Source organism: Punica granatum, chromosome 1 (genome assembly GCF_007655135.1).
Source record: "Punica granatum isolate Tunisia-2019 chromosome 1, ASM765513v2, whole genome shotgun sequence".
Classification (NCBI taxonomy): Eukaryota; Viridiplantae; Streptophyta; class Magnoliopsida; order Myrtales; family Lythraceae; genus Punica; species Punica granatum.
The window spans coordinates 44,945,629-44,967,068 of record NC_045127.1 but is presented as its reverse complement, the minus strand read 5'-3'; the positions used below and the strand labels follow the sequence as shown (position 1 = coordinate 44,967,068).

The following is a 21,440-nucleotide window of genomic DNA, read 5'->3' as shown; positions in this document are numbered from 1 at the left end:
TTTACCATATTTAAACTTTCTGTTACGCACGTGCTCGGTTTTCTTACACGTCCTCCTACACATCTTCCACTTCTCCACTCCCATAGTTCCATCTACTTGGTTTGTGCTTTTCTTAAGCATTTATAATGTGTTTGGATAGAGGGAAATGGAAGGGAGGGGAGAAAAAGTTATATGAAATTTGTAAAAATTTCCATACTTATCTCCTTCCCTCCTTTTATTTTCCTTCCTCTAGACGGAGGGAGTGGGAGAGAGTACAAAGAGAGAGAGATGGGGAAGTTGCAACTTCAAGCTTTTAAGACCGATGCTTTTATGCATCAATCTAGGTACCCTTTGCCTAGGCCGGCAATATTTGGCACGACACGATAACACGACACGGAGTTAAACAGATATGGGTTAGGATTTTTTAATATTCGGTCTAAACGAGTTCAACCCATTTAGACACGATTAATAATCGTGTATAAACAGGTTGAATCCGTGTAACCCGATTATACACGTTTAAACCTGTTTATTTAGACGTGTTCAATCGTGTTATTTAATCGTGTAACCCGTTTACCCGTTTATCTAACTGAATTTACTAAACTATCCTTACACTAGTCTATGTCTAACCCTAATTTCGAAATTTCCTCATGCCATTCTAGTTCCGCTGTTCCAGTAGGAGATCGGAGTTAATCTTCGCAAAATCACAACTTCGCAAGTTCACCTCTTCGGGCTTCCTGCTTCCGGATAAGATTCATTTGATTTCCTTCCTGCTTCCACTGGATTTCCTTCGGAATTGGGATCCTTGATTCCTTGAGTTGAATCCTTCCAGTCTCCAGATCCAGAGCCTCCACCGAAGACGACTTCGACCATCCGCTCAGACGAAGCCTCCGCTTGAATCCTTCCGCCGTTCGGTCGACAGCACCCAGATGAAGGCAACCTCACCGCGCGACCTAGATCTCGGGTCAACCCCGTGACCGCGACCGCCACCTCGCGACCCTCGAGCCCTCTCTGTGTCTGCTCTGTTCCGGTAAATTCCTGTCGGAAGTTTGCTAAGTTTGGTGAATCTATAGTAAGTATTCAGGATCAATCCTTCCCGCTAGTGAATGTGATGCGTTAAGAGCTCCCTGAAGCTTTTTGATGCATTAGCTAATGCTACAGGCTACTCCTAGACGTTCTGTTTTGGTTCATTCTATATGAGGATTTTTGAACTCCGAGTATCTTTGTGTGTCTTCAGTCATTTCTAGATGCTGAGTCTTAGGCTTCTTCTCTAACCAACATTGAAGAAGATGTTGCACAATAAAATGTATCAACTGTGGGTGGACTGTGTTTGAGCTCATCCGCTGTTTGGATGTTACTGAAGGTTCTCTGTGGGTTGTTCAATGCTTGGGTTCCCCTGTTGGGATGTTAGGATTTATGCTGCTATGGAGTATTAGTATGATGTAGGAAGGCTATTTCACGGTTCGTATTAAAGAAAATGCTTTCAGTCTCATTATATGGGCAATAGTAGTAATACCGATCTACTCTAGTAGATCATATGGATGTAGAAAAAGCTTCTGGTTGAAATTCTTATTTGTTGGTGTTATTTCATATCGATAAGTCGGCACTTATCATCTGTTATTTTGTGATTGCGAGCATCATTTTCTCATTATCAATCCCTGTGTTTTTCTGTTCCTTATTTCACTTAAAACTGTTGTTTCCTGTTAATACTTGATGTCCTCAACCGGAATTAAATGCAGACTAGCAAAGTGCTGCTTCAGGGTTACTTGTTTCCATAGGTTCCCACTTGCCTGACCTGGTAACTGATGATTTACCATTTCTTTTTGCACTTCTTTTTTATAAGCAAGCAAAAGATCCCAGTTTTTGGCCTTTTGTTTTGGCTCTTTCATGTGACTTGCTGTTTAACTTGTTTGCAGGCGGATGTGTTGGGAAGCCCAGTGGTAAGACCAGCAAACATAGAGACAACAGCACTGGGAGCAGCCTATGCTGCTGGACTAGCTGTAGGAGTATGGACTGAGGATGAAATCTTCTCCCAGGAGAAAATAAAAAACGCCACAATGATCCGCCCTGCAATTGATGAGGAGCTGAGGAAGAAGAAATTGCAGTCGTTGGCCAAAGCCATTGAAAGGACATTCGACTTGGCCGACCTCTCCCTTTAAATTCCTTAATAGATGTTTCCTTTCTATATATTACGTTACTACATGAACACTCGAAATTAGTAATTATCTGGTTGTGCATTGATATCTTTTCTTGAATAAGAATATTTCTTGGTGCCCTTTGGTATTGAGTTAAACCATAATTTGGTAAACAGGTAACCGTGTTAAATGGATAAACGGGTCTTGTTAACGTGTCCAGGTAATCGGATTGAATGGATAAACGGGTCGTGTTAACGTGTCCGGGTACCGGTTATAATCGTGTCGTGTATACGTGTACTTGTTATGACACGTTTTAATAAACGGGTTTAAACGTGTCGTGTACAGGTTGACACGGATATAACCGTGTCGTGTTCGTGTACGTGAAACCTAACCCATTTAATAATCGTGTTGTGTACGGGTTATAATTTCGATGACACGAACCCGTTTAGACACGACACGACACGAATTGTCACATCTACCTTTGCCCAACACCTACATAAGCGCAAGTCTTATCGATGCTTTTTTTACCTTGGCTGACACTTATGAATGCATCCACCATGGACCCTTCCCTCTACGCTTGTAAAAGCTGTTTGCTAAGGACTCCTTTGTCGATGCTTATTAGCGCCGCAAAAGTACCTCTTCACCGATACTTATAAAGGCGTCGCCAAGGTAATTCTTGGTTGACGCTTCGCAAGCATCAAAACCCTAAGACCCTACTACCCCAAAAGCGTCGTCCAAAAGATGCACCTCAATCAACACTTTATAAAGTACCGTTATTGGTTTACCTAAGACGACGCTTTAAAGAGTCGACTAAGGTACTTCCGATTAAGACTATTATAAATATTTTGCGCCGATATTAATAGCATTGGCTTATATCCATTATATGGCGACGTTTTTAAAGGTATTGCCAACTAGAGGTGTTCGGGTTCGGGTAGCTTTTTTTTTTCACGATACCTGAACATTATCCTGTAAGAGATATATTTCAAGATTTTGGATCTGAACTCTACCATGTTGAATCATGGAACCGGAATCTACCTTAAACCTATATTATACCACAAGTTCCGAGTACCATGTTAGAACCTGTAAATTTTTTTTTCGCTAAATAAAATAAAAAATGTTTTATCCATAATTAGCAATCACGCAAAACAGAATATCGATATAGATTTAAATTAATCCACGATACATTTACAACAAAGAATAATATGTCTCATCGATCTATCCACAAAACTAAACATACGTAATACGATCTCACACAACAAAGAGTAATATGTCCTTACAACTTGTCCATGAATGAAACATTGAAAACAAAATTAGCAAAATACAAATATAATCTTCAAGAATAAACCGTATAACTGCTCCACACATTAATCCACCATAATCTTTGTCGTGACGCCGTCGCTGAGTTCTACAAAAAGAAAGCCACATGAAAATAAAAATTAAAAAGAGTGTAAGTGAAAATTAAATGAAAAGAATAACCGCAAAATAAAGTTAAAATTACCTTCCTCATATTTTCCGCATCCTCCAAATATTGCTCAATGGTGATCGGAGTTGGAGAATAACGCAACCAATCTTGTGCGCATATTAAAGATTCCACAAATTTTGGATGAGTGAGCTATAAAATTTATCAAGGACCCGACCAGATGTGTTGAAACTCGACTCTAAGGTTACCATGGGCACCGGAATGGCTAAGATGTCTTTTGTCATACAACTTAGTACCTTATAGGTTGATTTCTTGTCATTCCACACTACCTCAATACATCAAAGGAATCATTTTCCGGTTTGGTGGGACTACAAAGATATTGCTCCAATTCAGACTTAGGCGCCATTTTTCGAACATCTTCATCATATTCACACCAACCTTTCACTAGCTTTTTCGGATTCACAATCTTGACACAACTACTAGCCTCAAGAGGTGAAAGAGTGATAGACTCAGCCATAGAAATACAACATTCACTCACTGAAGAAGAATAAACATTCTCATAGAATGAAAAAAGACGCTTCAAAACATTCGTTATATGCTGAATCATCTCATCTGCTTTATTAGAATCATCACAGATTTCCCGACAACAATACTTCAGAAACCTCAATTTATACTGAGGTTCCAACATCACAGCTATCAATACCATCATATTTGTTCGCTTCACACTTCAATAGTCTTTGTCAGATTTCTCTATCATTTTTCTAGCCATAAATCGAAGACAGGGATTTGAATCTCTTTTACAGTCAATCAAAGTAGAAAACATGCTAACAATTTCAAGAAAATAACTATTAGACGTCACATAGAGACTTTTAGACATTTTCTCGGTAGCTTCATAGAAGTTTCCTAATGACAAACACAGCATAGATGCATTATCTCAATCTTCACTAGTTGGAACTCCACCATCAAATTCATTGATAAAAGCAATATCATCATCTTCAAGTCTAGTAAAGGCCTATCTGAACTTAAGTGCAGTCTCCAACATCAGATAAGTAGAATTCCACCGAGTTAAGATATCATGACAAATAGAGCCCTTATATAAGTTATTCCTTCCTCAACAATACAATGCTGGAATAACTAAGCTTTAGCCGGAGAGCTTCTCACATATTTTACTACAATTCAAATTCGATTAATAGAATCACGAATCTCACTCAACCCATCTTTCATAATTAAATTCAATATGTGAGTTGTACACCTCATATGAAAAACTTTCCATCTAAGACAAGCATATTCATCCACTTATCCGTCAAATAACCCACAACAATATCATTGGAGTTAGCATTATCCAATGAGGAAATACAATATCTAATATCTCATTCATGGATGCATTTCTCAATCATCTTACCAATCTCCTTAACTTATGGCTAGGCATAACAACAAAGTTAGTAACTCTTTTGTGCAACTTCCAATTATCATCAATAAAATGAGCAGTGAGACACAAGTAACTCAAATTTTGAATGAAAGTCCAAGTATCAGTAATGAGAACAATCCTTGATTTTAGAGGTATTAGCTTATCTTTTAGGCTCATTTTCTCACAAACATAGAGTTTCATGCAATCCTTAACAAATATGAACCTTGAAACATGCTTAAACAAAGGCTGCAATGCTGTCACAAAACCCTTAAAACCTTATTTCTCTACAATAGGAAACAATTGTTCATCAACAATAACAATCTGAGCTAACATATGTCTACAATAATCTTCATCATATTTTCAAGTGGCGATTGATTTGACACTTACTCTAACTACTTAGAGATTGAGAAAATGATTATATCAAATTTTGCTTTTTATTAAGATTTTGAGGATATTTTGAGCAAGTTTTCAAATGCTTCCACATTGATGAAGTACCAAATCAACACAATAAGCAAGAGATGAATTGCAGTAATTACAAATTGAAATATCATTTCCATTTTTCTCATCTTTTTCATTATGAAAATGATCCCAAACCTCAGACATTGACTTCTTAGAGCCCACTTTGATCAATGATACCCCATATGTAGACTCATTATCAGCGGTGGTCATGTTAGCCGAATTTTCCATATGCAATAAATATTTAAACAAATAATCATATAAATCATCAATTAATTAGCAATCCCAACGCAAGAAAAAAACGAGGAAACCAGTAAATCACTATGAATCTCACTCTAAAATGCACGATCACCTTTATCGCATCTAATTTAGAAATATCTCTCATATTCAACCATCAAGTTCAACCAAGATTTTCAGAATCGCGATTCTACCTAGAATCGGTCGAGGGTCATAGAATCATGAATCGTAAAATTCTACCTATAATTAAAAAAATAGCATATATATATATATAGTATACTTTCATGAGCAAAAAAAATCAATCCTTGTTCATTCAAATAAAAATCACAAACCAACAAATCAACAATAAGTCATAAAATGATAAAATTACTGGTGGTGTGGCTTAATAAGAAGTATTTCTATACAATGCCCTTTGCTCAACAAGTTTTATGTCGTTTCCCTGCAATAAATTTCAACGTAGAGGTCAAACTGCTTCTCTCTCTTTGATCAGTTCAGTTGTGCACAACTCTCTGACCTCCAGGTATGCAGTATTTCTTTTGGGCGGCTGCTGGTGTCTATAGTTACTAATATCATACTAAATATGTCACTATATGTTGTAAGAGCCAAGAGCTCAAATAGGCAGTAACTATAATGGCATAACCTGTTAGTACACTGGGCATATCCTTTAATAACAGTCGATACAAGTTGTATCAGAAATCGCCTGTTATCAATTGATAGTATCAATCAGAAATCAATTTGATACAAGTTCATACAACATTTCTTCCGAACAAGAAAGTGCAAGAAACTAGAAGCAAGATGATAGTATCACTGTATCAAAAATTCACATGATAAAATGAGCTTATTTATTAAGAAATAGGAGCGGATTGGGCCACAGATCCGACCAAATTGTGCCACAGATCCGACCAACCAGCGTATTTGCACCACACTCCTTTACCAAAGCCTCTCACTGAAGCTGCACCATAAGCTACAATCCCATCACATACTCGATCCTCACCTCATTGTAGTAATCCTCACGACTCAGAGCCTGGACCCCATCGAGGGGGGGAAGTCGTCCGGTGTCACAAGACTCGTGGAGCCGAAGACGTTAGCGGTAGGGGAAGGGTATGGGTCATAGATGCCATCCTGCTGCTACTCCTTCTTGGGGTATTTGGGGTTTAGGGTTAGGGCAGTCCAGAGCTGGGACTAGGAGGCGAGGGACTTGTACTTGACAGCGGAGGCAAGGGGGACTTGGCGGCGATGGCTAGCGTGGCAGAGGGCGCCACAGTTGGAGTTCTTGACAAAGTCCTCGTCGGCGACCCCAGTGTTAATGATATCGTCGGGGAGAAAAGGAGTCAGGGAGAAGGGTTAGGGCACAGAAATGTCAGGGAGAAAGGGAGTGCTGGAGAAGAAAGGGAGTGCTGGAGAAGAAAGGGAAAAGGAGGGAAAAAAAAAACAAAAGAAGTTGTCGGTCTCAGGCCTGGGCTTCTCCTGAATCAAGCTTGGGCTTCGCCCGAATCAGGCCTGGGCTTCGCCTCAGTCTGGGCTTAATCCGGAATCGCAGAATCGGCCCGATTCCACGATTTCGCGATTCAAATCCCGATTCACATGCGATTCTATATTTTCCAACTCAACCCCCTGACTCGGAATCGTATGCCCCTCCTTGAATCGTAGAATCGTACAATTCTACGATTCGAATCACGATGCTGAAAACCATGAGTTCAACACAAAATCAACAAATCAGAGCAAAGAAATTCCTGAAAAAACAACTTACTTTTCACATGAAAATGGACATATTCTATTAGAACACCTAAAACTAGTAATCATAAATCAATCATTAGCTGCAATTTCCAACTAATCAGCCGAAAGCAACCATTTGATCAAAGACCAGACGCCGAAAGACAAAAACCCACAAAAAACGAAACTTCACCATAGCGGAGGGAGAAAGAGAGAAGATGGAGACAGAGACGCCAAGCCAACTAGCGGGCAGCGTCTACTAGTTAGAGAGAAGATGGAGATAGCCACGCTAATCCAACTAGAGGGCAAATGCTAGGTTTGGAGCTCATATTAAAATCGAAAAGGAGAAGGAGAAAGGGGAAATCGAGAATGGAGAAGATGGAGACAACGACACGAATTCAACTAGCGAGCGACGACTAGGTTTGTAGCTCAGATTAGAAATCGAGAAACGGAGAAGGAGAAAGGGGGAAAATCGGGAATGGAGAAGGAAAAAGGGGGAAATCAAGAACGCTTTAGAGAGAGGAGAACAATAGGATGGGTCACTAGTTTGATTAGGTTTGATTTCAGTTCAGTAAAAACTTTTCCTTTTTTTTCAATTAGTGAATCCGAATCCGGATATCGATTTCGATTTTAGGTACCCTATATGCAATACCCGAAACCGAAAATCGATTTTCACAAGTTCATCATTTTAATGCTTGAACCGTACCCTATTTTTTATACAAGCTATTCGGACCCTATCCTAACGGATAGGTTCCGACCGGTTCCAAATATATCCGGTATCCATGCATACCTCTAAGCCTCACTCATCTAACTTTGAGCGATATTGCCTCGGCAAAAAGGTTCACCTAAAACTATTTTTTGGTCAATATGTACCTTCTCCCACTTGTGTACGTACACAAATACATTGTCTTCTGGAACACTTGCCCAAGGTCCATGCCTCTATAGGTATCACATGAAGCATAGGCCTGCAAGACGAAGATAAGACATCGCTTGGATTCAAAATAGGACATCTTCCCATGATTTTGGCCCGTCAGGTACTACCAGTTCATGTTCGGGCTAAGTGCAAACTAAACATACATCAACATGTTCCGACTGAAGGAATAGCAAGTAATAGAATAGAACATTATACAAGCTCTACTATTGCTGTCACAATGACCCAATACCACACTGGCCCTCCCACACCTGGTGAATGCCAATTCATACCACTGGCCCCGATGTTTTCTTGCATTATGGAAGTTGAACCTCGAGCACCAAGTGACAATATAACCACAATGCTGCCCGCCCTGGCCCAACCTTTGGGGATAAAGGGTCAAAGCCTATCTAAAATAAAGGACAATATTCAACACACCGCATATAAAGATAGAAAAGATGAAGGCCACCCGCAACTTGACTTACAACATCCATTCTGGAACTACTCGGTACGTGCCGAAGGAACTTATGCTTTCTATGTTTGTACTGAGAAACCCACCTTACTGCAGCATTTTAACTTGGCAAAAACCTCTTTCAGTAAGAGGCTTTTCCGCACATAAGCATAGGCAGAAACAAGAAGCTATCTTAACCAGCAAATACATTTGATCAATCATCAGAAATAGTGAGACACGAGAAAAGATAACATCCATCGTTAAAATCAAACTTGCGCATAGTCTGAAGAGTACACACGATTACCTTGAACATGACACCACTACCTGTCCCTAGTTCAAAAGGCTTTCTATAACCCTTCATAAACACCAGAACTCAACTGATAGGAACAGAAGTAACAAGAAGCTTCAGCATCCTGAAAACCTAGGAACTGTCCAGCCAACAAGCAAAACAAGGTAACTTCATGTCGACACATTTTTCGGGAAACTACAGCTAAGTCCATCCCCAAAGGATGAAACTTGGATATTCATCCGAAATTATAGATCAGCATACCATGGAGAAAGCCTGAGGTGCCATATCAGTACCCACCTAAGCCCTTCACATTCTGCTCCATCACTTCAACTTCACATTTCGTTGGAATCTGCAGGTGTTGGAGTTAATTAAAGAGTACTAAGATTAGGCACAGTAAGCCTCAGATCTGGAGATTGCCCCCCTCTTGGATGTGCGATTACTTTCTTGAACATCGATAAACAATATTTTATATCATAAAACCTAATTTATGGAAGTTGAAAGGCAGATATCTGATTTACTTCAGATGTTATCAACACTGCATCTTTCTAGCAAATGCCAACCATTTTTAAAATATATATATATATATATATATTAAATCTAAGTAGTTATAATTGCCCATTACCTTGCACTGAAGGCCTATTAATTTCAGATGTTATCAACACTGCATCTTTCTAGCAAATGCCAATCCTTATTTAAAAAAAAAAAAAAACTAAATCTAACTAGTTATAATTGCCCATTACCTTGCACTGAAGGCCTGTTATAGTAGATCTCAATAGATTATCGCCAACTATAAACCTCAATTTCTTGACAAACTCATCCCGTGTTATCTTCTTAACCTGAGGACATGCCAAAGAGACAGTTTTAGACCATTGGAACAGATATCTACCAAGATTTCAACAACCTCAAAATTAGTACTTTACCCTGAACAAGTTATAGTTTGAGTTGATCATATCCATGTTCTCAGGAGAAACTTTCTCAGCAATAGCATCAAAGAGCATCGGGAAAGGCATCCAAGGAGATCTAGGCACCCTTGGAGCAACTGAACCCATAGTAGGAGCTCTCCCTGGTGAGCCCCCATTGTCTGAATCTGGCTCACTATTGGTCTCCTGGCGATAGCAGTAAAAATAAATCACATACAGTCGTATGCAAACCAAGCAGCTTACACAAAAGGACCCTAAAGTGCACAGAAAAGCCTTACCGGATTAATTGTGGATGGATCCATTTTAGATTGCGTCTTAGGCCCTTTCAAAGATGTCGTCACGCCCGATACAACCTTACTCCCACTTCCACTCAAATTTCCTGTACGAAAAATAAAAGGAAAACCGCGGTCCTAAAGTGCGAACTTTTGAAAGAGTAATAAGTGCTCAAGCTGACTGACTCATTGAATCAGAGTTGAAACTGGGGAATCATCTACTGGATGTAATAAAGCCCAACCAAGGAGATGAGGCCCTGTTCCCTAGAATCAACCACTTCTATCCATTTTGGCACCCAACTTCACATCGGAATTGGAGGGATGAGACTGAGAAGTTGATTTCTGACCATCAGAGAAATTTCCCATGTTCCATCTGATGGATGACCCATAACATAGGTAGCACACTCTACACTATGAATGTTAGCAGGACAAGGAGATTAAAACAAACATAAGACTCTTAGGGAGCAATATATCACCTTTAACATCGAGTTGTAGTTTGAAACTAATAACAAATTCTGGATAGATGTGGGTGTTCACATTCATAGTCCAGACTACATAGTGTGTCGGGTTTTGAAGATCATCCACTCCACTGTCAAACTCCTCGCTACTTGGATGAAATTGTTTAGATCCACGATGAACATGCTCCATATTTCCCATTATTACACGGCAATATACCATGTGCCGAATCCCTTTTTCGTCAACATCACAATATTTCGCACTGAAAAAAGTCAAAAGTGCAACCCTTACTAAGAATTTAGAGTAATGAAATTCACTGCCAGAAGAAATAAAACCGCACCAACAAAGATGACAATTGCACACATATTTGTGACTCCAAAAGTAATAGAAAACACAGAAAGCAAAACTTACAAATCAAATAGAACAACTTACAGCCAAGGTAATAACCCAAAACCCCTACAGTCCTCAAAACAAGAAAAGAAAAAATAAAAATAAAGAAATGCGGGAAAAAAGAAGAGTGGTGACGTGAAGCAAAATCAGTTAAGGGGTAAAAGGCAAAGAAAAACAGATTGTGGACATCAAGACGCATCATTTAAACAGCGCCCAGAAAAACTTATTCCAACAAATTCTACCCGCACTTAATGGGGCACCTGACATCAAAGAATGTCCTTCACGCAATAATTTGCCAGTGACCGGAATTGAAGAAGAAAAGAGCAACCTGATGTTAGGGTAGTTTGCAGATGTAAGATGAACACCAGTGCCGTATATGGACTTATTTGTCAAAGCTCCACAGGATCCAATACCGTATGTCATGACAGAAGATAACGCTTCGCTTGTAATAGCAAGCCATGCATACTGGATATTGGCATCACCACGATGCTTCTTTGTAATTTCAGCTTGCTTATGAAAGAGCTCAAACCGTGCCTGCCCCAAAGCACTTGAACAGCTCTGGGAATCAACTATGTCCACGCTACCAAAAGAGGTAATGTTCACAAGGAACATTTTCTGCACAAAGTCAGGGTCTAATTCCTCCTCAACAGGATTAACCACAGGAACCAAATTTGCTTCCATTTGCTCATTCACCCCAACCGTATCAGCTCTTTTCTGATCAGGAACCCTGTAACAGGCATCTTCCACAGCCACTGTCATTTGGTTGCCAGCAGGCTTCAGATCATTTTGTATGTTCTCTTCAAGAGTATTTGATTCCCCGCTGCATTCTCTCAAGTCTACTCCATTAATGTCAATTTCCAGCTGCAGCTTCAACTCTCGAGGACCAGAAGAGTCCCTGTATAGATGATCCTCGTGCCTACCAAATTGATGATGGCAGCTATCATCGGCAAAAATTTCTGGAAAAAAGCAGCTACCAGCTTCATCAATCCAGGCAATAGGTTGCTGGGAACCTGTTTTCAAGTCTACACGGAACATATGCAAAAAATCTAGAAGGATACTATAACCATTCAACTCAACCTCAATAGCAGCCTTCTTCATCTGAAAGTCCTTCTTGATCATGCCCACTAGACTCTGTGGAAAATCAGTCCATTCACCGTTCTGATAAAACATCAAACGCTGTGGTATCCCAGTTCTGATGAAATTCGAGTAGTATCTCGCGATGGATTTCTGGAAAATGCACCCGCAACGTGCAGATTCCCCATTAAACCCATTCAGTTTCCGTCGCTTGCCAACCTTCTTTGCTGGCAAGTTACACATGCCCAGGGCAGCACGAGCAGCGTTGCCGGTAAATGCTGCATGTGCTGCCCGTTTTTTCTTTGCTTTCAGCAAAATCCCTTGATTGCTGGCACTATCCAATGCCTTTGCGATTCTGAATTCCATATGTATCTGTTACTGCTAGATCAATCCCTAACAACTCGTTGGAACACGAGGTGAGAAAACTAAATTAAGCAAAGAAAGAAAACTAGCTCCGATAAATCTCACAGAAGCTGTGCCATTGAGGATAGACCGGAAAACCTGCACAAATTAAGAAAGTCCGAACTATAATTATCCAAATAATAGACACTGAGAGTTATACATATTCCAAGTGCATAAAGCAACATACATATAAATATATGTATATATGTATATATTCACACACACATATATATATAGCATGTATATGTATATACGTGCCTTTACCGTACCATCTTTAATTGACACCCAAAGTGCAAAGACTAATACTTCGTAAAAAGATCAGATCAAGGAGACTTCGAGCAAAGAAAGAAAAGGGAGCCCACCTAGTGACGCAGTTAGCGTTCATACTGTACATAACCCTCTCCTTTACCCTCTCATGAGGATCACAGCACAAATTCACTGAAGTGAAGCCACCTTTTTTATTTATATTACAAGCCAGTGCAACTCTGCTCCTGCAAAAATCAAATCAGCGATTCAACATCTTTCATCGAAAGCCTGGACTCCATCAAAAATAATATTTTTCAGCAATTTATAGAAAATTGATAACGCAACAAACAGCTGCTGCTCAAGGCCTGTTCTGACAAATCAGTATCCCCAAATTCTGAAAAAACAAATTCAACCTTACATAGACAGAAAATACACAAATCCGCGGAGTACGAGTATGCCTAAACTGATCGGAGGGGAGAAAATGGTAAAAGCTCCCACAAGGGAAGTGATCTCCGATCTGCGAAGCTCGCCGCCAAGAACAACTCAAGCACGGCGAATATCGCAAAAATTGGTTCAGAAAAGCAGCAGGTCAAGCTAAAACGAGGAAACAGCGGGATCGCCTCACCAGTGAATTGAACGATCAGAGGGACGACCGTCGTGGTGTGTTCTTCATGAGAGTGGGGGCCGACTCGAGAGGATAGCTGCAGGGAAGATGGCGAGAGAGGGGAAGACAGAAGAGAGAAGAAGAGGGGCAGAGGAGAGAGAGCGGCAAACCCTACGGGACGGTTGAAGAAGGGAACAGTGACGAGGGGGGAGACGCCGTTAAGTAGGAAGTGGGGGGAATCGGTGGGATCTGTTAACTTTGTAATAGCCGTTAGACCTGGACGGCGTGAGTTAAGTCCGCGGTCCCTTCACGGGGTTATCGTTTTCTTGCGTCCCTTCACGGTCGGTTCCTTCTTCTTTTTCTTTTTCTTTTATCTTTATCTTTTTTATTTTTTGATAATGCTTGCTTGAGCTAAAAGCCATGATATCGCCCACCATTGACGAATCAATCCCATCCCATGGAGTAATGATATGGTAACAAGTGGGTCAGCTACCCCCATAACCGCCTTATTTCACTGGTCGGTGGATAATAATAAATAAATAAATCCACCTACTTTTGTCATTCAACTTCCATGAGAAGTTGAGAAAGGCCTATTCAGCCAACAAAAAGTAGAGAAAGGCATATGGTATTACTACTTTAGGTTTTTATTATTTTCTTAAATTAAATCTATCGACTTTCATTGAAATCGAGAAAAAAACTCTAACGAGAAGTATTTCCTATTTTTTTCTCTTTTTTTTTAAATAAATGTACAGAACTCAGCTACTGTTATCATATATATAAGTATATCAATTATCATGGAAGTCTTCTCTATCTGTATTTAAATATTATATATACATAATATATTGTCCATATAAATGGTCATGAAACGACTCGCAATGTCATCATCATATAATAAGACCCAGGCATGAATGTGAAGGTGTGATAAAGACTTTAATTTTATCACTTCTTTGATGGATAGGATATAAGGTTTGATTGGCAGCTAGATAGACAGGTATATATATATATAAGTATTCCCAACTTATTTTCTTGATTATATTAATTTTAATTTAGTTTTAAAATAAAGGGCGTGTGTTTATTTTACTTTTGAGGGCACATTCGTGAAAATCGGGGGTGACTTGGAAACCAAGTTGTCGTTTTAGGTGGGGGCCCAAGGCAAAGATAAAAAGCTTTCCGAATTCCAACCTTCGGCATGTGTTTCAGCTTTCTCAGAAAGTCACCAATAGTGGGGCCCGGCCTCTTGCATAATGAGAAAAGACGACCTCCGGAAATATTATTATCGTCAACTATCAATTGAATGCAATGTGCAACTTGCAATTACAGGGCGACGCATTAAGAAAGATGATGGAATTCTCTGATTCTGATAACTTGATACTGCAACGAGTCGAAATTAACAATCGTGCGTGATCACGTAATAATCGACCACCACCTAACAGTTAATTGGATTCAATTGAGCTAGGAGATATTTGGTTTCGTGAATTTCAAATAATTAAATTACTAATAATGCATATTTCCTTCAAGGTAAGAATTATTTGCATTCCCTGATAGTAATTTACATTACCATCCGAGTAAAAATGTGAATTGTCATGACCCAACCAAATATAAAAATCCTGTGGACCTAGGAAATTTTAATCAACTTCCTTCCACACAGATTCCTTCTACGTACCTAAAGCCACCTCAGTGAGTGGCCATGCCAAGAAAGGATCCAATGAATTACTAATACCATATGGTGAGGACCACATTCCAGTGACTCCACAGACCATCAAAAAAGTATGGAATTTGTACCTTGGTTGAATGTTAAGTTGCGCCTAAACTAACATCTGTCTTTTTCTTCTGGTTCCTTGCCATGACCGCAGTCGATTATATTTATTTATAAATATTCATTCCTCCGAATAGTCAAGTCCTCTAACTAGATCAACAAGAAATCATCAGCCCCCATTGATGTCAGCTCACCAGTTAATAAGAATGAACGCCATATATGTGTATCGATCAAGAATGGCAAATGAATCATTCATCGCTTAAAGAAAACATATGCTCATATGTGAGAAGAATATAACACGCACGGGCAATATGTATGTGTGCATATAAATGCTGTTATGAACCGAGGAACTCATTTGGAAACAAGAAAATTAGAGTGCTCCGAAGTCCCTTGATACGCATAACCATGCAATATGTTTTTATACTTTCATTAACCTGTTTGTGCTGTAGCTGTTGCTGTTTCTGAAACTGGAAAAGTTGAATGTCATACTCTTACTTTCGCTGCAGCTTCCTTGATTTGTTCTATCGTGAAAATTCCAAAGAAGTCATCGTCAGTTACTGCATTTATCACTGCAAGTGCAACATCATCGACGCTGACCGGTGGGGCCAAGAATAGATCTGATCCTGGAAGGGAACTCAAAGGCTTGGTGAAGTTCTCTGTAGCACTGAGTATTCTCTCGATTGGTTTCCCGATGAGATCAAGAGGAATCTCAAGACCATCTACCCTCCTCTTCCCGTAGATGAAGCCAGGTCTCAAAACGACACCTGAGGAGAAAGATATTAACAACAGTGAAATTTTGGACATAGTTTACATTCCATGACCGCTGTTCAGTCAATAACTACTGTAGTATCACCATTGAGTTGTCACTTTATTGGATACTTAGAGAACCAAGGAAGGACTCCTTTAAATTCCAAGGATTGTAAGACCGTGGGATGTTGCTCTTAAGGTCGCGATAAAATTCTGACGTTCTATCTAAGAATCAGCCTACAAATGAGGAAACTGTTGCTTTCTTCCAAGAAATTCCAACCTGTTACCAAACCACATTGAGATGTCTTGCTAGAAATCTCAAGCATTGACTTATAAGAAACATGACAAGGTTGCCTAATTACCAGAATTTGGGTACTTTGAGAGAACCTCTGATTCAGCTTTCCTCTTTCCTGTGAAGTATCCTGAGTCGAGGAGAAATGATGGTAGATTGTAATCATGAACCGAAATTAGAATGAACTTGGGAACACCTGCAGAGGAAAACCAGAGAACAGGCATAAGAAGTTTCTCTAGTACATATCAAAAACCACTCAGAAGCATGTAGATACTCAATCTAAATAACATAAAAAGAATATCTCATAGAGACATCTGTAGTGTTTTGAATCATAGTGAACAGCTATCACAGCACACCACATCCTGACATCAACTTAAGTAGTTTCTTCCAAGTGAAGATGTTTCACTTCGTTGAGTATAAACTCTTCAACCCAATTAAGCTAATGTTACCAATATTTGCAAAGGTATTGTCAAGGAGAAGCTGAAAATGTGGAAGCAAAGAAAGAGCAATTAACATTTAAGTGCTGCTCACCATAATCTTTGGCAGCATTTACCGCTACAACATTAGCCTCTCCATTGATTCTTTTCATCTGTTCCTCGTTACCAAATCCTCCAAGAGTGGAAACAACAGCAGTTGCCCCCACCAGGACTTCATCCCAGTTTGCATAGAAAACGTCTCCTACATGACGATAGGCTTAGCAATTAGCAGTACAGAAATAACAATATAGAGGTCTTCAGTTGGACTCCTACTTATCTGCAATCCAATGTGAATTACGAGAAAACAAGAGACCACTCTAAGAACTCTGACAGAAACTTACCTGGCATCCATGTAACTTGGTCTGCCCAAGAGCCTGGAGAAGTAGGGCGCCCAGACCTGTAAAATAGATCAAATTTACACTTCTAATCGAACATCGGAGAGAGAAAAGTGTATCCCTCACTTCCAAAATGCAATGAGACAAGATAAAAAGCAATGAGAACTAAGGGTCACTGCATAATATGCACATCAAACGATTATTCACCTGCTTAGGCTTATAACCTCAATGCCTTTGGACACTGCAGCCTTGCAAATTGCAGAACCAACAAAACCACTGCCTCCCAAGACAACAACCTACAAAAACATGGATTGTCATGAGAGTTGTCATGGAAAGGTAGCAGGTAGATGACACAAGGAGTGACCTAAGAGCTCAAAGTACAAACCCTCTCGGTCTTGACATCCGCTACAACATCTATTGTTGCAGAATTGGAATCATCCTTCACACCAGCATCAGCATAGCTGCATTTTACCCTCAACCTGCAGAAGCTATGAAAGTTATAAAGAACATGAATTGTTCAGCATAACTAAGGATTGCAAGCAACATAAAGAAAAATAGCACGTAGAAATGAAGCACGATGCTAATTAATAATCATGTCCTGGAACAAAGATGATGCATCATCAACACGGGTCTGTCATGGGTGGAAATCCTGAATTCTCAGATCACAAATTTCTAGCTGCAGAGGTGTAGCTTACAATTGAAATGAGTTCATAAAGTTCTCCCACTATCATGACATATATCCGGGATTATAGACCACAGTGGACTACAGTATCCCTCTTGATCAGTCTACCACTAGAGCATCAACTCACTCTCCCAGCCTTCTCCTGCTACCTCTTGTTTGGTACAGGAAGATACAGGGAGACTCCATATCCACAATAACGAGCTGGACCTCATTGTCGCTAGTTCATGACTCCTTTCACAATGAAATTACTAGGCGAGCAGCACCCATTTTGTCGAAATTCTAAAAGAGTAACCTAAGCAGGTTTCAAGTCCCAAGTCTGAATATCTCTAACTACCGTCCATCAGTTCTTCTGCTGCTCCATTGAAACAAGCATCCGAACAAAAATTCATCATTTCTCTTCAAGCTGCACCAAAACGATACTCAATGCCAACTCCGAAACCTAAATGCACCAAGTCGATACATTCTCCCGAGTTCATAGTTTAGACACGCATCGGAATTGCCGCCAGTAACATAAAGCATCTTTACCGGCAACGAAACATTCACTCAAAATCATCCCCTCTCTCACACAAGCTCAGCTGAAGCTGCCAGAGAGAGTGAAGAATTCTGACAGGGATAAGAGCAATACATGCACCGATACAAAGAGAATCGACATAATCGCGACGAATTCGGGAGGAAAACAACTTCAGTCGCAGCTAAGACAACTCAGGCGATGGAAATAAGACATCGAAGGACGAACGAGTGGACTAACCGGTTGCAAGGAAGAGAGTTGAGACGAGCAGGAAACGAAGCTCTGCCGATAGAAGACGGAGGTCTAGCAATGGCGGCAAGAGACGAAAACGACGCCATGTTCCTGCCGTCGACGGAGAAACGGGCGGGATACTGTCCCTGATTTCGCCGGAGAAACTAGAAAACCGGAGGAAATGAATTTCGTGAATTGGTTGGGAATTTATTTGGATGAAAACAGAGTTCACAGTTCACCCGCTCTTAACTCATGCGTTTGGCATCGCCCGGGCTTTTGCCGGCAACGGCTTCTGAAAAATTGCGAATACATCCCTGTACTTTTACGTGCACCCCAGCGCCGGACTAGTAATAATTTAGGGGTCAATTGAGATTTTTCCATAATAAAGGGACCGAAGTGAAATTAGGGGAAAGCTCAGTCTCCAGGGTTTCGAGCCAAGTAGTACAGAAGCTGGAGGAAGGAGAAGGCGACGACCGACGACGAAGATAGAGGAGAAAGAGGGTTTTCTGCAGAATGGCGAGATCTACCGGCGAGGATGCTCAAGCTCTGTTCCATTCTCTCCGGTCTGCTTATGCAGCAACGCCGAAGAACCTCAAGGTCACTGATGCTTATATTTCCATACTCAGATCTCTCTCTGTCTGTCTGTCTCTCACTCTCTCTCTGTGTGTGATGTATGACTTGATTGTTGCTGTTGTTTCAGATCATCGATCTGTACGTGGCCTTTGCCGTGTTCACTGCTCTGATCCAGGTAAAGTCTTGTAATTTCTGCTCCGCTTTTTCTTCGCCGCGTGCATTCATCGGCCATTGTCGCTGCATAGTAGATTTTGCAATTCTCTAGTTAATTGCTTGAAAAAGGTGTGGACTTTGGGGCTGTGGATCTTGCTTGTTCGTTTGATTTGTATGATTGAACTGTGAGTTGCGTAGAGTTTGAAAGAGAGACCAAAAAGAGTGATTATGGGTACTTGTTGGAGGATTTCATTGACGAGATGAGCACAGGTCTCTATTGCCAGGTATCATGGAGGAAGATAATGGATCGCCTGCTCTTCACTGGCAGCACTATCAGTGTTTCCGGTGATTGTGTGAACTAGATTTAGCATTATCGAAAAACCAAGTAGTGGGGCTTCAGCTAATCGCAGAATGGACCTTTATGTTTCGAAAGCCAAAGTTTCATTGGAGATGGATCTTATGTTATGTGAGCATAGTTTGTCAGCTAATCTAGTGTGGTTTTTTCTGTGTTGCGCTTAGATGCCTATGGAAATGGTAATTGTGTATTCTCGAGATCTGAAATGTTTAAGAGAGGAAGAATTATAATGGGATAGATCAGTGGTTTGGTGCGTGAAATTGTTAAAAGGGTAGTAAACAGGCAATAGAACATTCTGATTTTGGATTACAGTTGAAGCCTTTGCACTTTGCATTGTCCTCTAAGCCTTTGCACTTTGCATTGTCCTCTAATATTGGAATGCTCTCATATCAGAGAAGCTTAAAAGTTGATATGAAATGGTATAAAGATAACATTATAGGTTCATTTGCCGTAGTAAAGATTTATCATGGCATTGCAACTCAGAAGTGATTGATTTTGCTCCTAAACAAACAGGTAGCTTACATGGCTATGGTGGGATCGTTCCCCTTCAATTCCTTCTTGTCCGGAATACTTTCTTGCACTGGGACAGCTGTCCTTGCAGGTATGGAGGAAATATTGTGTACCCTTGTATAATGTATTACCAGAATTGTTGACCCCATGTAGAATGGAATCTGATTAGATTGTTTCACTGGCCACAGTTTGTCTTCGTATTCAAGTGAACAAAGAGAACAAGGAATTCAAGGTAACTTACATTTGCATTTATGTTGTATAATTTGTCGACATTGCAGGATTCAATTCAAGTGATGTTTTTTCTCCTCTTCCTTTCTTTTTTGATTTCATTACCACTTCGCAAAAGAAGTCATTGAGAGAGAATCTCCTATCGGTTGCTGATAGCAAGCGTTTTTAATTGTAGGATTTACCACCGGAGCGTGCTTATGCAGATTTCGTTCTCTGCAACTTGGTGCTGCACTTGGTGATTATGAACTTCCTAGGATAAAATATGTTACAGCCCTTTGAAGCTATGTGTTTTTGTTTCTTGAAGAAACCTTATCTAGTTGGAAGAGACAAAGGGAATACACACTTTGCGGCGACATTATTCTTAGAATGGATATGAGATTTCTGGGCTTGTTAAGCTGTCAAGAATTGAACAATTTCTAGACCTTGTCTTTTGGGTAGAAATAGCATTCCCTGTAGGGTTGATACGTGTCATGACGGGCTATCTGGCACTGTCCGTTAGCATGGTAATTGATACAAGTTTCTAATGTGTAAGTGGCTTGAATGTCCCATTTAAAACTCATAACGGATCATCGGTACATTAACGGTCAGTCTGTAGGGGCAAAAATATTGTTGAAATTAAGAAACGAAGAGTATAAAATTGAAGATTACTTCATATTAATCAATAAAAAATTGGGGTTGGATGTCACGTCAACTGTTCGACTAACTGAACATGCTAGGCTGAACTGCATCAGTTGGTCATACCCTACTGATTTTATATGTTCTGTATGGTGTTGTTAACATTATTGGCATGGGTCAGCGAATCGGTAGGAATGACCGTCGTTATGAGCAAGATCTTTGTGAAAGATAATGACCCTGCTCATAAGTATTCCCTAATAACTTCCAACATGAGCGCGATCTCTGTGAAAGATAATGATCCTACTCATAAGTATTTCCTAATCACTTCCTCTTGGAGCGTTGAATTGCGGATTTACCTTTTTTGAACTGCTTAAGATCATAAATACTCTCTAAATTGTAGAAAGTTCTCTCAAGTCTTTCTTAAAAGAACTACGTAAAGAAATGCATCAAAGAACGTTGGCCTGCGAAAATAGAGCTAGAATATTGCCGCACCCATTAATGAGGTGTAGCTCAGTTAGCAACACGTTAATATTCCAAGCAATATATTATGAGTTCAAGTATCCTTGAAAATTTAGAGAAAAAAAAATAAGGGGAGAAGGTCCTCCTATTTGTTATTGAAT

General features: G+C 40.0%; 3 protein-coding genes and 1 long non-coding RNA gene across 6 annotated transcripts; 2 read left to right on the top strand and 2 right to left on the bottom strand.

Moving 5' to 3' along the window:
• The first annotated feature begins 584 nt into the window (after positions 1 to 584).
• Positions 585 to 2,252, top strand: LOC116193168. Its single transcript, XR_004154213.1, has 3 exons — positions 585 to 1,006; positions 1,716 to 1,774; positions 1,893 to 2,252. It is a non-coding gene; the product is annotated as an uncharacterized LOC116193168 (long non-coding RNA).
• Positions 2,253 to 8,939: 6,687 nt separating this feature from the next.
• On the bottom strand, positions 8,940 to 13,579 carry LOC116189209 (inactive poly [ADP-ribose] polymerase RCD1-like). 2 transcript variants are annotated; one of them, XM_031518776.1, is made up of 8 exons: positions 13,381 to 13,573; positions 12,872 to 13,000; positions 11,362 to 12,608; positions 10,664 to 10,905; positions 10,194 to 10,294; positions 9,916 to 10,101; positions 9,736 to 9,831; positions 8,940 to 9,344 (listed from the first exon to the last, which is right to left on the bottom strand). In XM_031518776.1, the coding sequence occupies exons 3-8, from the start codon at positions 12,471 to 12,473 to the stop codon at positions 9,282 to 9,284; spliced, it is 1,800 nt and encodes a 599-aa protein (XP_031374636.1). In that variant the 5' UTR covers positions 12,474 to 12,608; positions 12,872 to 13,000; positions 13,381 to 13,573; the 3' UTR covers positions 8,940 to 9,281. The 2 variants fall into 2 exon arrangements, with proteins under 2 accessions (XP_031374636.1, XP_031374642.1); XM_031518782.1 differs by lacking the exons at positions 8,940 to 9,344; positions 9,736 to 9,831; positions 9,916 to 10,101 and having other exon boundaries at positions 10,194 to 10,593; positions 13,381 to 13,579.
• A 1,791-nt stretch (positions 13,580 to 15,370) lies between these two features.
• On the bottom strand, positions 15,371 to 18,638 carry LOC116189222 (uncharacterized protein At1g32220, chloroplastic). Of its 2 annotated transcripts, none has more exons than XM_031518793.1 (7): positions 18,396 to 18,638; positions 17,351 to 17,453; positions 17,173 to 17,261; positions 16,972 to 17,027; positions 16,686 to 16,832; positions 16,225 to 16,350; positions 15,371 to 15,879 (listed from the first exon to the last, which is right to left on the bottom strand). In XM_031518793.1, the coding sequence occupies exons 1-7, from the start codon at positions 18,491 to 18,493 to the stop codon at positions 15,599 to 15,601; spliced, it is 900 nt and encodes a 299-aa protein (XP_031374653.1). In that variant the 5' UTR covers positions 18,494 to 18,638; the 3' UTR covers positions 15,371 to 15,598. The 2 variants fall into 2 exon arrangements, with proteins under 2 accessions (XP_031374653.1, XP_031374660.1); XM_031518800.1 differs by having other exon boundaries at positions 17,351 to 17,444; positions 18,396 to 18,637.
• A 185-nt stretch (positions 18,639 to 18,823) lies between these two features.
• LOC116189239 (dolichyl-diphosphooligosaccharide--protein glycosyltransferase subunit DAD1) lies at positions 18,824 to 20,729 on the top strand. Its single transcript, XM_031518811.1, has 5 exons — positions 18,824 to 18,983; positions 19,087 to 19,134; positions 19,981 to 20,068; positions 20,166 to 20,209; positions 20,381 to 20,729. The coding sequence occupies exons 1-5, from the start codon at positions 18,900 to 18,902 to the stop codon at positions 20,462 to 20,464; spliced, it is 348 nt and encodes a 115-aa protein (XP_031374671.1). The 5' UTR covers positions 18,824 to 18,899; the 3' UTR covers positions 20,465 to 20,729.
• The last annotated feature ends 711 nt before the right edge of the window (positions 20,730 to 21,440 follow it).